At 36.9% G+C, this 16,675-nt stretch overlaps 1 protein-coding gene across 10 annotated transcripts in view; it reads left to right on the forward strand.

The window, feature by feature from the left end:
• The window catches only part of HERC2 (HECT and RLD domain containing E3 ubiquitin protein ligase 2), a 243,305-nt gene that overhangs the window by 137,252 nt on the left and 89,378 nt on the right, over positions 1 to 16,675 (forward strand). For all 10 annotated transcript variants that reach the window (XM_072795339.1, XM_072795287.1, XM_072795295.1 and 7 more), the window contains 8 exons: positions 352 to 494; positions 4,733 to 5,000; positions 5,145 to 5,281; positions 5,754 to 5,852; positions 7,726 to 7,894; positions 7,992 to 8,117; positions 9,759 to 9,867; positions 10,002 to 10,141. In XM_072795339.1, the coding sequence (XP_072651440.1) occupies positions 352 to 494; positions 4,733 to 5,000; positions 5,145 to 5,281; positions 5,754 to 5,852; positions 7,726 to 7,894; positions 7,992 to 8,117; positions 9,759 to 9,867; positions 10,002 to 10,141 (1,191 nt within the window). The remainder of the gene's footprint in view (positions 1 to 351; positions 495 to 4,732; positions 5,001 to 5,144; positions 5,282 to 5,753; positions 5,853 to 7,725; positions 7,895 to 7,991; positions 8,118 to 9,758; positions 9,868 to 10,001; positions 10,142 to 16,675) is intronic.

Here is a 16,675-nt window from a genome sequence, read left to right on the forward strand (position 1 = left end):
TGTCCATAGAAGTGGAAGGAGGGTTTCTAAAGCAGTGAGTATGCATCAAGAAAGAGAAGGTAGAAGAACTAGACCAAAGGCAAAAATCAGGGAGTAGCTTTGTTGTTGTTGTTGTCTCTGAGGTCTCTAAAGAGACAGATGAACTAATAAAGGAGATACCAAAGAACCAGGGAGTGGAAAATTCTTTAAAAGAGTAGTTTTTGATATCTGAGCCTTGAAGATTTTGATGGCCCAGTGCTTTAAGAGGTAGAGCTCATACTCGATTTGACACGTTCAGTGCATTATCTTTAATGGTAAAGAGATGTTAGGAGTTGAAATTATAATGTATGCATATTTTGTTTTTAAATTCAGATGATGGAGCAGCTGCATCCCCTGACCTTGGGGACATGTCTCCTGAGGGGCCACAGCCTCCAATGATCCTCTTGCAGCAGTTACTAGCCTCAGCCACCCAGCCATCTCCAGTGAAGGCTATATTTGACAAACAAGAGTTAGAGGTACAGTAACAGCCTCTGCAATTTTAATCTGGTACATTAAATTCGGAACAACTTTTTTCACAAATGTGTGTTTTCTTAAGGATATATTTTGAAATTTAAATGATATGCCAAAATAATTCTTATGACTAGCTAGACTTTAATCATGTTTGTCATGGAACATTGCAGTACTGGTTAGAAGATGTATGAGTTGAAGTTTAACCTTATTATTTAAAAAAATATATTTTTTATTTACTTATTTATTTGAGAGAGAGCAAGCTGGGACAAGCTTGACTGCACTGAGCGCGGAGCCCGATGTAGGGCTCAAGCTCACAACCCTGAGATCATGACTGAGTTAAAATCTAGAGCTGGATGTCTGACTGAGTCACTCAAGTGCCCTGAAGTTTAACCTTATTTTGAACATATGTGAATTATATGAAACAGTTAATGAGATTCAGCATGGTTCAGATGCTCAAATATTTATGGTGTGATCTTTTTTCAGGAAATATTGAAGAAGCTCCATTAGACCTAGGAATATTGCACTGGCATGCTTGTTCCATTCACTCCAAGGGCTTTCTTGGGCATGCCCTATTGCGGCCAGGCTCTCCGTCCTTGTCCTGTTGTGGAACACATGTTCTGTGCAGTGTAACTTGGGGTTGGGGCTGTGGGAATGTTCCCATAGTAGTGACATTGACCAGGTCTAAGAGTGATGGGGACTTTTCATGGCCTGTAGCATGAAGGATTAGATGTTTCTAAAAATCCTTTTTTCGGGGCACCTGAGTGGCTCAGTCAGTGAAGTGTCTGACTTCGGCTCAGGTCAGTTCTTGGGGACCTGGAATGGATTGAGCCCCACATCAGGCTCCCCGCTAAGAAGGGCATCTGTTTCTCCCTTTCCCACTGCTCCTTCTCCTGCACATGCTCTCTCTTTCTGAAATAAATAATTAAAATCTTTAACAAAATAAAAACCCTTCTTTCTATATAATACGTAAAAAAAAAAAAAACTCTGGGTAAAATCTCAGAGACAAAAACAAAACCTTGAGTGCTCAATTTGGCAGGCAGAATGTACCCTGATAGAAATCTTCAGAGACCAAGACTCCAGGGAGTTGGGATCCTGAGTGAGGAAGCATCTGCTTCAGGCTGATGGGAGGGCTGACAGCAATCCCATAGTGAGCTAGGAAGAAGGTGGAATGCAAAGGGAGAAGGCAAGAAATGTTGGGCATGAGGATAGGGAGCAGTACCTTCTTTGAAATGGCCTGAATGCCAACTACTTGTTTGTTAGATCTGAAAACCACTAAGATGAGAGCTCAGATCAGGGAAAGAAAGTGGTCATAGTGTGGCAGCGTTTCTAGTCACCTGTAGAGATAAAAAGAGGACACTTAGAGCAACTAAAGAGTGAATTGGGCAGAATGCAACCTGGAATCACACTGGGAGGTGCCCAGTGTTAAGAGGAAAGATGTAGAAGGAAATGTAGAGTTATCCTTTAAGAATTGGGAAGGACTTTTGTAGCAAAGAGAGATCTTTCATTGTTTTGTCTTCATTGATTCTAATGGAAATTCAGCCATCATTCTTTTTGTTCTGTATGAAATGCCTTTCCCCCCCTCTGGCTGCATTTAATATTTCATAATTTTTTGTTTTGTTTTGTTTTCTGCAGTTTGGCTAAGATGTGTATGTATATTTTTGCCCCATCCTCTTGGGATACACTAACTTACTTGTATCTCTGGCTTGATATTTTCCCCTGCCACCAAATTTGGAAACGTGTTAACTATTTTTTCCTGTTCTGTTCTCATTTTGTTCTTTGCTAAGAAAGATTATTAAATGAGTTTCTGTTTGTTTTGTAGGTCTTTTTCTTTTGGTTAATTATCTTGGATAATTGTATTGGTTTGTTTTCAGGGTCAGGCTGTCTGCTTTGTTGGGTCTAAATTTGCCATCTAAGAAATTCTTTATTTTGTATTTTCAGATCTCATATTTCCATTTGGATTCTTACTTTATAGTTCTATAGCTCTCCTGACAGTTTGTATCTCTCCACTCTTTATTTTTTACTGTATGTATATTTACAACATATTCCTGATAGTTATATTAAATTTCTTGTTTGGTAATTTTAACACCTGGGCCAGCTGTCAGTCTGCTACTATTTGGGTGTTTTTTTTTCTGATTATAATCAGTTATTGGAAAAAAAAAATCAGTTATTGGTTTTGCTTCTTCACATATCTACAGTTGTTAATATATTTTAAATGTTTTAGATACTACATTGTATTGACGCTGTGTCCTGTCAGCATTTTCTGGAGAATGTAGCATTTTATTCTCATAGATAGTTCATTATCTGACCTTTCTCCCCAATCCTTTGGACACTTGGCTCTAGAATTTTTGTGGTGGTTTTTGTTTTGCACTTAGGCCTTGGTTTCTTTTTTCTAATTCCTCAGGAGTTAGAATCTTTTCCAAGGGTTCAGTGGAAACCTCTATACTTTGACCAATTCTATCTAACTTGGTTGGACTGGGGCCTCAGACTGTCTCCCTAACACTGGGCAGCTATAGAATCCCTCTAGCCTTCCAGCAATTCCTTACGCTTGGTTCTTCAGGGTCTCACAAATGCTCAGTTTTGGAATAAGTCAATAATTTGAGATAATCCGTGTGCACATTTTATGATTTCTCCTTCACTTCTAATTGCTCTGGCAAGACTGAATTCCAGCCTCTGACTGTAGTCTAATAACACTGCTTGCTTGCTGGCTTCCCCCATGGTCAAGGGTTATACCTATTCCCCCATGGTCAAAGTTATACGGCCAAGGCTTTGGCTGTTCTCCAGGACCTTCAAACAGTTTTTGAAAATAGTTTGTTCAGAATTCATAGCTATTATCAGTAGAGGCTTAGTCCAGTGCACTCTCACTCCCCTTTACCAGAACTCCTAGTTCAGTCCAGTTGAGAATTGTAAGCTTTCAAGATGAAGCCTGTCACTTATGAGTTATTCACACTTCAGAGCAAACCCTTGGTTTTTGATACTTCCTAAGCTTAAGCCTTAAGGGAGTTCTCAGTTTCTTCTTAATTTCTTCCTCAAATGCTCAGTTTACAAAAATAGTAAGTCATAGGCCCCCTGAGAGTAACTGGAGATGAGGAGCAGAAAGTTCAAATAGTTCAGGGAAAGAGTGTGTACTGGAGGTAGGGAGTCCCAAATGTAGACTCCAGAAATGCATACATTCATTGATTGATTATAATTTGTTTCCCAATCTTCTTTATTTACTTTTTTTTTTTTTAACCATGTTTAACTCTCAGAGCGGTTTTTTTTTTGTTTTTTTTTTTTTTTAACCCATGAATCGTTAAGAGTTGATTTGATGGTACATGAGAGAATTCTGTGTCCTCTCTGGCTTATCTTAGGAAAAGAGCAGGAGACTGTGGACACTGCCTGGTCATGGGGAAGGGGTCAGGGACTCCTTTCTCCCCATCCAGCCCCACTCACTCTGCATTTAATTTGCTCAGCTTGTTTCCCACTCAGAGTGGCTGTGAAGTTTTCTTGAATGGACATTGATAATTGGCTAATTTACTGTGTGCTGTGTATGCTGAAGCAGGAGTTACTTGACCATCACATCTTTCCTCTGCATTAAACTGTGAAAGTTGTCGTGGCTGTTAAGATGTTTTATCCATTCATTTAAAAAGTGTGAGTTTTCCATACTTCTGTATTGCATTTCATAGAAGTTCAAAAATATTATTTTTTATTTTAAAAGGTTATTATTTATTTATATATATATTTTAAAGATTTTATTTATTTATTCATGAGAGACACAGAGAGAGAGGCAGAGACATAGGCAGAGGAAGAAGCAGGTTCCTGCAGGGAGCCCGATGTGGCACTCGATTCCAGGACTCCAGTATCATGCCCTGAGCCAAAGGCAGATGCTTAACCTCTGCTGAGCCACCCAGGCATCCCCTTTATTTATTTTTTTAAAGTAAGCTCCAGGGTCACCTGGGTAGCTCAGTGGTTGAGCATCTGCCTTCAGCTCAAGGCATGATCCCGGAGTTCTAGGAACGGTACTGCATCGGGCTCCCCACAGGGAACCTGCCTCTCCCTCTGCCTGTCTCTCTGCCTCTCTCTCTGTGCCTCTCATGAATAAATAAATAAAATCTTTGAAAAAAAAATAAAGTAGGCTTCACACCCAAAGTAAAGTTTGAACTCATGACTTCACCATCAAGGGCTGCATGCCCTACCAACTGAGCCAGCCAGGGACCCCAGTCTCTTGACTTTTATAAACCTCCCAGCTCCATTCTCATTTGTTCAGGCTGCGGCGCTGGCTGTGTGTCAGTGTTTGGCTGTTGAGTCTACTCATCCGTCGAGCCCAGTGTTTGAAGACTGCAGCTCCAGTGAGGCCACAACTCCTGTCCCTGTGCAGCATGTTCGCCCTGTCAGAGCGAAGAAGCGCAAACAGTCACCTGCCCCTGCTCTGCCTATTGTGGTTCAGCTCATGGAAATGGGATTTCCTAGAAGGAACATAGAGTTTGCGCTTAAGTCACTCCCTGGTGCCTCTGGGAATGCTGCTGGCTTGCCAGGTATATAATTTTCCTTGTGGGTGCTTCACTCAGTGTGCCCACACATTAGTTTGTAGATTTACCTTGAAATGCTAATGTCAGCAGCCTGCAGGCAGGCTGGTACTGTGGATCCTCACTGAGTGCACTGTGTGTGCTTGCTTGTAGGAGTGGAGGCCTTGGTTGGGTGGCTGCTGGACCATGCTGATGCGCAGGTCACAGATCTCTCGGATGCAGACACAGGGTCTGAAGAATGTTCAGATGAGGAGGTGGTGGAGGATGTGGACGATGTAGCCTACGCTGTGGTCAGTGCCTCCTGTGTGGTTGCCCCACTGCCTGTGTCAACCTGTCCTATGCTCTGGGTTTCCTGCATGCTGTTCCATGGGGCCTCTCTGCAGTTCAGCTGTGCATGTAGTGAACCTGCTAAGTGCTAACTGGGTTTTCTGTGCCTTAATTACTTTAGTTTCAAAGCAGACCCTTGTTCCAACATCTAGTGATGTTGGGTAGAATATACTATATTTAAAAAACATGCTTTATATGACATAATGACTTCTAATTTAAGTAAATCATTTCATGGGATTAATGTGGAAATGTCTCAAATTTTCTATAGTTGTATCTTTTTATATTCGTTCTGCTTACTATATTTAATATTTTAAAAATGAATTTTATAGTGAAAATACAGCATAGTATTTCATACTTTATTTTTAAATATTATATACTTTTTTAAGTAGGTTTATCTGGGTCACAATTTTTAAAAAATATATTTATCTTTTATAGTCTACTGGTGCTGTTGTAACAGAGAGCCAGACATATAAAAAACGAGCTGATTTCTTGAGTAATGATGATTATGCTGTGTATGTGAGAGAGAATATTCAGGTGAGTAAATGTTTTAGCCTGGAGCTTTGCTCAGATTTTCAGTCAGCAAATGTTTGAGCATCTTAGAAAGTTAGAAGCCTGGTGGGGGAGGGCACAGCACCCAGCAGCAGGGAGGCCACCGTCACTGGAGCAGAAGACTGAGGAGGAACAGAAGATGAACAAAGAGTGCCAGAGCCAGACACACAAAGGTGCTTTCTGTACAGTGATATGGCAGAGAGACATGTGCTTCTCAATTATTCCTATTTTGGACACCTTTAAAAATATATTTTTGCTTGTTTTTCTTATATCATTCTTACTGCCATCTAAGTCTTAAAATCTATTTAGACTTTTTTATATAGTCCTTTATGTATCTTCAATCCTTTCTTTTCTTGTTTTAATTCTTTTCTAGTTAGTATACTTCAGAGAAAATACCAGAAATCATCTCCTTTCATCTGTAAACATGTCAGTATTTATTTGTAATAGATAAAGGATTCCCCCCCCCCCCCCCCCCGTCAAGTAAGCTGTATTCCCAGCATGGGGTTTGAACTCACAACCCCAGTATCGAGAGTCTTATGTTCTACTGGGTGAGCCAGCCAAGCACTCTGATAAAGGATTTGTTTTTAGCTTAACAACATTACTGTTACCTAATGTTAACTAACAAAATATATAATAATTCCATAATATCATCTTATAGCCAGTGGTTGCTCAGATTTTCCCAGTTGTCTCAGAAATTGCTTTTTGAATTTGAATATAAACAGGGCCATACACCTTACATTTGAGTGATGTCTTTTTGAAGTGTCTCTTAACCTGGAACAGTTTTCCCTCCTTTTTTCCCCCCTCCTTTTCATGTCATTTATTGTGGCTAAACTTTGTTGGATCACATATTCCTCCCTCCTCTGCATCTCCTGTAAAATCAGAATAAGGTCTGGTGGAATGGGGGGAGTTGTTGGACTCAGGCAGTGTCTTAGACACAAATGTATCATATGGATCAGCATCCAGTGTTGTTGGTTTGGTCTGGTTAGTCTACTCCCATCTGTTAAGAAGTATTCTATCTACTTTGGTGCTTTTGATAGCCATTTGTGTCATCACCCAGACTCATCATGAAGGGTTGTACAGTAGTGGTTTTCTAACTTTGTCATGGTTTCCAAATTTATTAGCTAAAGTTTTTTCTTTCAAGACTTTTTTTTATTTATTTATTTTTATTTTTTATTTTTTAAAGATTTATTTATTTATTTGTGAATGAGAGAGAGAGAGAGAGAGAGAGAGAGAGAGAGAGAGGCAGAGACACAGGAGGAGGGAGAAGCAGGCTCCATGCTGGGAGCCCGACTTGGGACTTGATCCCAGGACTCCAGGATTGCGCCCTGGGCCAAAGGCAGGCGCTAACCGCTGAGCCACCGAGGGATCCCCGAAGACTTCTTTTTAAATCAACTGTAGTTACTCTTTGTAATATAGTTTATGTAGGAAAGGCAGAATAAATGCTTCTTTTATTTTTGTTTTGCTTTGCTTTATCAATTTTCAGAATGGTGAATTGGTGCCATGGAACTTACAAAGATGACTGAGAAACTTTGCTTATTATCATTGTGTTGAATTTATTGGCTGATATGGATCTGATGTGTTTCAGCTATTATTCCTGCTGATCAGGTTGTTGTTTTGAGTGAACACTTTGATCTTTCTTTGAGAGTTCACTTGCTTTATGACACAAGTTGATCCATGTTCATCTTATGTATTTCCTGCCCCAGACATTGAGCCAGCCAGTTTTCCTAAAGAGCCCTGGTTCTGTTTAGTGTAAAATGACTTGAGAGTACATCCTTTTTTAGAAATAGAATAATGCTCCTTATAATTGTTCATCTTACCTATACAGTGAATTGGATTTTTACTTTAATTTTAATCTTAGGTGGGAATGATGGTTAGATGCTGTCGAACATATGAAGAAGTGTGTGAAGGAGATGTGGGCAAGGTTATCAAATTGGATAGAGATGGATTACATGACCTCAATGTGCAGTGTGATTGGCAGCAGAAAGGAGGCACTTACTGGGTTAGGTATATTCATGTGGAACTTATAGGTGAGCACATTCTTGAGTAAGTTCTTCTGCTTTTTCTGAAGTAGAGAGAGTTCTCAGGAATAAATACTAATTATAGTTTCCTTATTGTAATCTCTAGGCTATCCTCCACCAAGTTCTCCTTCTCACATAAAGATTGGTGATAAAGTTCGTGTCAAATCTTCAGTCACCACACCGAAATACAAGTGGGGATCTGTGACTCATCAAAGTGTGGGGATTGTGAAAGGTAATATTATCCAGGCAACAAAATTCCAAATGTTAACTTTTTATCAGCTAATGTAATATACTCATTTTTTTGTTGTTCTTCAAGAGCAAAGGAAAACAAGTCTGGAGAAAGTCTATGATATATAAATAGGTTTTTTTTTTTTTTTTTTTTTTTTTTTTGCTTCTCAGTGGTCTCTAGACGAGGAACACACCTATAGTTGAACCCAATCAAGTTTATTAACTCACTACCACTCGGGAGGATGCATACCCTCAAAAATGGGATGTTTCCATAGTGGGTATAACCAGGAACTAATGGGGTTTGCATTGGATATTTTGGGGGAGGATTCAAGGGAATAGGGTAATTCTAAGAATGAGTGTTTTAATAAATATTAATCTATAAGGCAGAAAAAATGGAATTAGGATGAAGTTAAATGGTTGTCAAGGAAGCAGTTCATACTAACCAAGATTGGGGAAGAAAGGTTTGGGAGGGTGTCTGGTTGTGTTTGTGGTTTGGATTAGATTTGAACTTGATCAGACTGAGTAAAGAGTGGTTTTGCTTTTGTATTGATCTATCACAGTCCCGGGTAACCTTGTTTGATATTGGTGTTCTGTAAACTTGTTCAGTCATTCTGCCAAATGGCCTATATGTCAGTGTCTGGCCAACCCCCTCAGTCGGGAATTGTTTCTTTCTCTCTCTCTCTCTCTCTCTCTCTCTCTCTCTCTCATGCTCTCTCTCTGCTATATAAAAATTTAGGACTAAATTTAAGAAATGGAAATGTGCAAATTGTGGGGGTTAGGAACTGGAAACATAAAATTCTTTTCAGTTTATATTTAATGTGCTATTATTGAGATTTCAAATCAAACACATGGTATACTTTAAAAGATATGCTGTGTCCATTTTAACAATTGCATGAGAATTAAAAATGCATTTGTTTTTATTTTAAACTCTTCTAAGGCCATAAAGAGATCCTGTTTTGTTTTGTTTGAACTTTGTACAAAACTCTCTTACTATTGAATAGTTTGGATTAGAAAGACTTGGTCATAATAGTGGTGCTTCCCAGTGTGGGGGAATGCGAGAATGTCTCAGGTTACATAAGAACAAATGGCTTATTTAACATTATACTTTAGTTTAACATTTCTCTTAAGACGTTCTTAGAAGCTTTATAAATTAAAACACACATAAATTTTAAAAATGAGAACTTGGTTCAGAAGTTAGCGTTTTGAGTAGCAGAGTGTACTTACCAAAGGACAAGAGATCTCTTAACATTATTCTTGTGATTTTTATTTCCTAATACTAAATGGAGTTTTTAACTTGATGTAATTAAAAACAAAGAAACAAACATTGTAGAAAATGTCAATCGTACACAGAAATAGAGAATATAGCGAAATGAGCCTCCATGTGCCCATCACCTGGCTTTAATAGTTGGCAACCCCTGGCCTAAGTTAATTCCTTCCCTTGATTATTTTGAAGTCGATCCCTGATTGACATCATGTGTTAGTTCATCCATAAGTATCTTAGTATGTCTCTCTAAAAGAGAAGTACTCTCTGTAAAACATAAATAACTACAATATAATTATCACATGATTAGATATAGTTTTAATTTTAACATAACTTCTTTTTATTGGTGACCAAGATGTTTCAGCAATTTCTATTGTGTCCTAGCTTTCAGTGCAAATGGAAAAGATGTCATTGTTGACTTTCCTCAGCAGTCTCACTGGACTGGGCTGTTGTCAGAAATGGAGTTGGTGCCTAGTGTTCATCCTGGGGTTACGTGAGTTAATTTTTATATTGCTAGATTTGTTTGGGAGGAATGGTTTTCTTTGGGATTAAATTTAATAAATTACCTTAATTTAAGAAATGACCATATTTTTTTTCTTACTAATCCAATGGTTGTTTTAAAAATAGGTGTGATGGCTGTCAGATGTTTCCTATCAATGGATCTAGATTCAAATGCAGAAACTGTGATGACTTTGATTTTTGTGAAACCTGTTTCAAGACCAGAAAACACAACACTAGACATACATTTGGCAGAATAAATGAACCAGGTATGGTAGAATGGTTATGCTCTTTTTCATTAAAATATTATTGAAATCATCATTGTGCACACACATTATTTAGTTTGGTCTTTAAAGTTTATATGGTGAGCACTGCACGGTGTACACAATAAAACAGGAAAGATGGTCTTACACACTTGAAACCTTGCTATCTTTTTTTTTCAAGCAATGAGGGACTATGGAAATTAGAATAACATGGTTTGTTTGGTTGTATTTCCATAAAGAATATTAAAAGGGTCTCAAGAAACTAATAAATGTTTTGTTGCATTGGGTGTAGAATTGGATAGATGGAGAGAGTCTGCATGTCTTTTATTATATCTTTTTTTTTTTTATTGTGGCAGAATATGTACAACACAGAATTTGCCATTTTAAATCACTTTGGAGTGTGCAATTCAGAGAATGTTGCACAACCATTACCACTATGTATTTCCAAAACTTGTTGATGACTACAGACAGAAACTGTACCATTAAGCGATAATTCCCCATTCTCCCCTTTCCCAGTCCCTGGCAACCTCCAGTCTGCTTCCTGTGTCCATCAATTTGATGACACTGGGTGCCATGTATAGGTGGAACCAAAATTTACCTTTTACTGTCTGGCTTATTTTACTTAGGATTATGTCTCCAGGGCTTATCCCATGTTGTAGCATGTGTCAGAATTTCATTTCTTTATGGCTTAATATTTCATACATAGCCCATGTTGTTTATCCATTCATCTATTAACAAACATTTGGATTGTTTCCACCTTTCAGCTATTATGGATAATGTTATTGTGAACATTGGTGTACAAATCTGTTTGAGTTCGTGTTTTTAAAATTGGGAGTGGAATTATAGGGTCATATGGTAGTTCTTCGAGGAAGCACCAAAATGTTTTCCACATTGGCTCTACCAATTTTATCCCACCAGGAGTATATAAGGGTTCCACTTCCTCCATGTCCTCACCAACATTTGTTATTTTTCATTTTTTAAAAAATTATACTCATCCTAATGGGTGAGAAGTATTATCTTATGATTTTGATTTGAGTTTCCCTAATGACAAATGACATTGAGCCTCTTTTCATGTCATTTTGGCCATTTGTATATCTTTTATTTGGGGGGGGGGGAGCGGATATGTGTGTAAGTCCATTGCTCATTTTTAAACTTTTGATGTTAAGTTGTAGGAATTCTTTAAATATTCTGTGCATTGAACCCTATCAGATTATTTGCAAATATTTCATTTCATCCCATTATTTGGGTTGTCTTTTCACTTTCTTGATAGGATTCAGTGATGCGTAAATTTTTAATTTTAATGAAGTCCATTTTATCTGTTGTGTCTCTTGTGGCCTGTGTGTTTGGTCTCATATTTGCTTTCAGTGTCCATTTAAGAGACCATTGCTAAAGGTCATGAAGATTAGCACCTGTTTTTCTTTCTAGGAGGTTATAATTTTAGCTCTTAAACTTAGGTTTTGGTCCATTTTGAGTTAATTTTTGTACATGGTATAGTGTAAAAGTTCAATTTCATTCTTATACAAAATGTGTGCTTCCAGTTTCCCAACTCTATTTATTGAAAAGATTGTCTTTTCACCATTGAATAGTCTGGGCACTCTTTTTGAAAATCAATTGACCATAGATGTGAGAATTTATTTTTGGGTTTGCAGTTCTGTTCTTTTGGTCTTTTTGCCTATGCTTATGACAATAGTGAACCATGTGTTGTGGTTATGTTAGCTTTGTAGTAAGTTTTGAAATTGGGAAGCGTGAATCCTTCAGATTTTTTTTTTTTTTTCAAGCTTGTTTTGGCTATTTCCTTTGAAATTCAGTATAACTCTGGGGATGGATTTTTCTACTTTGGTAAGCAGTATTTTTATAAGAATTGCATTGAATTCATATGTTGATTTGGGCAGAATTGTTATTTTAATAATATTAAGTTCTCCAATCCATGAGCAAGGGATATCTTTTCCATTTACTTAGACTTTCTTTCAGCAGTTTTTTTTACAGCAATGTTTTGTGATTTTTCAGTGTACAAGTCTTGTGCCTTCTGGATTAAATGTATTGCTAAGTATTTTTTATGCCATATTAAATGGAATTCTTAATTTCTCTTTTGGAATGTTTGTTGCTAGTATATAGGTATATACACTACACTTCAATACATTTTGTGTGTTGAATTAATATCCAGCAACTTGGCTGAATTTATTTATTGTCACTGACAATTTTTTTTTGTGTTTGTTTTTTCTACATATAAGATCATGTTATCTATGAACCAAGATGGTTTTACTTCTTCCTTTCCAATCTGAATGCCTTATATTATTTTTCCCTGCTTTAGCTAGTTCTTCTAGTACAAAGTTGAATAGAAGTAGAAAAAGTGGGCATCCTTGTTTTGCTCCTGAATTTAGGAGAAAAGCTTTCATTCTTTCACATTGAGTATAATGTTAGCTGTGGGTTTTTCCATAAATAGCCCTTCAATCAAGTTGAGGAAATTCCTGTCTAGTTCTAATTCGTATTTTTTTTCTTATGTGGGAGATTTGTAGAATCTAGGGTTATCTCCTTTTCAAGGCTAACTTATTAAAGAATTATTTCTTTTTTTTCTTGATGGGCCTGCTGTGGGTTTATCAGTTTAGTTAGTCTTTTCAGAGAAACAAATTTTAGCCTTTTTTTTTTTTTTTTTTTTTTTTTGCTATTTCTTGTATCTTTATTATTTCTTTTTCCTATGGAGTTTGGGTTTAGGTTGATTATTTTCATCCTATCTTCTTGAGGTTAGTACTGTCTCATTTTCTCACTGTCTTTTCTAATACATAAACTTAAAATTTTAAATTTGTCTTTAAGCAAATCTTAAGGTGTATCCTGCAATACTGCTATGTAGTGATATTTCATTATTTCAGGTTATTTTTTAAATTCCGTTAAAATTATTTTTTTGTATTCATTGGTTGTTAAAGTTTCAAACATATCAGAAATTTTACTGGTTTCTGCTTTGCATTCAGAGTATGTGATTTACCTTTGACACTTTGAAACTTGTATATGGTCATATAATTTCTATATGCTGAGATTTTATAAATTCTTTATATGTGCCTAAAAGAATGTCTCTTGCAGTTCTGTGGTAAAGTTAGTGTTTGCTTAATGTATCTTTATTTATTTACTTAATTTTAAAGATTATTTATTTTAGAGAGAGAAAAGAGAGCACTGTGGAGGGGGAAGGGGCAGAAGGAGAGGGAAAATCTTAAGCAGACTCCCTGCTGAATACAAGTCCTGAGATCATGACCTGAGCTGAAATCAAGCATCTGTCCTTTAACCAGCTGAGCCACCAGGTGCCCCTTAGTGCATCTTTTTTAGCCTTTTACCCTCAATCATTCTGTATTCTTGTAAATTTTATAATTTCTTATAAGTTGTAAATAGTTTAAAATTCCAGTATGATAATGTTGGTTTTTTTTTTTAATGTTGGTCTTTTATATGGATCATTTAGGTATTTACATCAAGACAATTACTGATGTATTTTTATTTAAATTGAACACTTCTCAGTGTTTATTTGTCCTTCCTGTTCTCTGTTCCTCTTTCTACATTCCATCTTTCTTTTTTTTATTGTTGTTAAAGATTTCATTTACTTATTTTTGTGAGAGAAAGAGAGAGCTTGCATATATAAGCGAGGACAAGTTGGGGAGAGGAGCAGAGGGAGAAGACTCCCCACTGAGCAGGAAGCCCAATGTGGGACATGATCCCAGGGATCTGGGATCATGACCTGAGCTGAAGGCAGATGCTTAACCGACTGAGCCACCCAGGCACCCTACATATCATCTTTCTTTGGATTGATATTTTTTAATTAGTTAACACTCCAACACCCCCTCCCTCCCATTTTGGCTTAGAAATTACACACATTTTTAGTATATATTTCATCTATATGAGTAGTATATTTGTTACATTTTTAGTATTAATAGTTACTCAAGATATTAAAACATCTACCTTTTGACTTACCAAAATCTAAAATTTAGTATTTTTACTTTCTTTTAAGCAATGCAAGGACCTTAGTTCCCTTTAACTTTATTTACCCTCTTTCTAATTTAAATTACCATGTTTTTATTGTGTTTTACAATTTTATACATGCACATTTTTAACCATATAATATTGTTATTATATACAGCCAGTATTTTAGATTTTTTCACATAACCTAATATTTCAATTTTTTAGTTTTTCTCTATCATTTTTTTCTATCATCATTTTTCTCTTGCCTGAAGAATAGCCTTTAATACTTTCTTTAATGCATCTGTGGTTATGAATTATATTTTTGTGTGTATGAAAATTTCTTATTTCTTCTTCATTCGAGAAGAATGTTTTTGTTAGGAATTTTCTTTAAAAATGCTATTCCATTGTTATTCAGTTTATAATATTTCTGTTAAGGTCAGCGGGAAGTATAGTTATTGCTCCATTAAAGCTAATCAGTTTTTGTATTTCCTCTTAGCTGTTTTTGAGATACTGTTTTGTTTTTACCTTACACAAATTTTACATGTGCATAAAAGTATGTTTCTTTTTATTTATCTTCCTTGAGGTTAGCAGGACTCTTTACTTTTATTTTCTTTATTTTTTTCTAGCTTTGTTTAACTATAATTGAAGTATAACATTGTGTAAGCTTAAGATGTACATTGTGATGATTTTATATATATAAAATATATATATTGCAAAATAATTACCACAATGAGGTTAGTTGTTAGTTAACAGATCTATCACATGTGTGTTTTGGGGAGGTAAGAACATTTAAGATCTATGCTCAGCAACATTCGAAACAGAGCTTTTTAAATCTGTGGCTTGATATCTTTTGTCAGTTCTGGAAATTTTTTAGTCAGTATTTCTTCAAACATTGTGTCCTGTTTTCTCTTCTATTTTTGGGATTCCTTTCACCTGTGTCTGATCTTCTCTCTATCCTGTAAGTCTTTCAGTTGTCTGCTGAAATATTCAGTGACTTATATTTTCAAATCTAAGTAAGTATGGTTATTTTAAAACCTGTGTCTTACAACTCTAATCTGGAGACTCTGTGGATCTCTTTCTGTTGTCTCGTACTTCTAGTAGTTTTTTTAGTCATGTTTTCTAGTCTCATATGCCATTATGTAGTGGACATTATATTTAAAAAATTATTTCTTGAATCAGTTTGTGGCCTAAGATATTCTCTAGAGATTATGGGGGGAGAGTGTTGGTCTTCTAGATAATTGAGGTAGATAACTATCTGGGCTCATCTCAGTCTAGTGTCATTGATTGAGAGGATTTCATGCTAAGCCATAATCTGTAAAAACAAACAGCACTGCACAGTTTACCCTTCCTCTGGGGATTTTCCCTGTTGGGATCCCAGCCCAAAATGCGGGCTTTTTTTATGGCTATCCCTTTCTCTCCTGGTGGGCTCTGGACTCCAATTCCTGGTCCTCCCCTCCCCTCCTCTCCCCTCCCCTCCCCTTCTCTCCCCTTCTCTCCCCTCCCCTCCCCAAGGCTTTCAAAAGTAGTATGTTTTTTTTTTTTTTCCTTTGTAAGTTCTCCTAACTGGCAGTTACCATCAGCGAAGAGTAGCCTCGGATATATACGGCATTGCTCATCTAGACATCTCTTTGTCTTAACCTTCCTCAGATTCTGGTCTTATAATTCTTTACCATCTTGTTATTTCTGATACTTATATGATTTATTCATCTTTAAGTATTTTGTTTGCCTCCTCTAGTTGTCCTCTGTGGGAGGGTTAGATGAAATTCCAGGTTTGCTGTTCATGGAATTGGAAACTCTTTACAGATTTGTTTTTGCTTTGCGTTTGTAACAGCATTTTTTTAAAAAGATTTCATTCATTTATTTATTTTAGGGAGAGAGAGCATATGCATGCATATGTGCATGTGAAGGGGGAGGGAGAGGGAGAAAGAGAATCCTAAGCAGACTCCATGCTGAGCACAGGGCTTCATCTCAACCTTGAGATCATGACCTGAGCAGAAACTAAGAATTGTATACTTAACTGACTGGGCCACCCACACGACCCTGTAACAGCATTTTTAATAAGAACATTTTTTTTAAAGATTTTTATTTATTTATTCATGATAGTCACAGAGAGAGAGAGAGAGAGAGAGAGAGAGAGAGAGGCAGAGACACAGGCAGAGGGAGAAGCAGGCTCCATGCAGGGAGCCTGACGTGGGATTCGATCCCGGGTCTCCAGGATCACGCCCTGCGCCAAAGGCAGGCGCCAAACCGCTGCGCCACCCAGGGATCCCCCAAGAACATTATTTTGTTAGCACTTTTAATTTAATAAGAATGTTTTTTGTTAGTATCCCCCCCCCCTTGGCTTCTATGTATCCCTCCATCTGGAAGTACATATGCTGTTGTTACTTGAGAATCAAGTAGAGTAAATCATAGCATTCTATGAAGTTCATTTCATAAATTCGTGTAAATTACACTGGGCTTTTTGAAGCTATTTCAGGTATTTATTAGTTCCGTTTATCTGAGCGTGAGTGAGCTAGCCAGAGGTGAAGAGGGGTTGGGAGGAGGGGCAGAAGGAGAGGGAGAGAGAGAGAGAATCTTTTTTTTTTTTTTTTTTTAAGATTT

Source organism: Canis lupus, chromosome 2, assembly GCF_048164855.1.
Source record: "Canis lupus baileyi chromosome 2, mCanLup2.hap1, whole genome shotgun sequence".
NCBI classification, from domain to species: domain Eukaryota; kingdom Metazoa; phylum Chordata; class Mammalia; order Carnivora; family Canidae; genus Canis; species Canis lupus.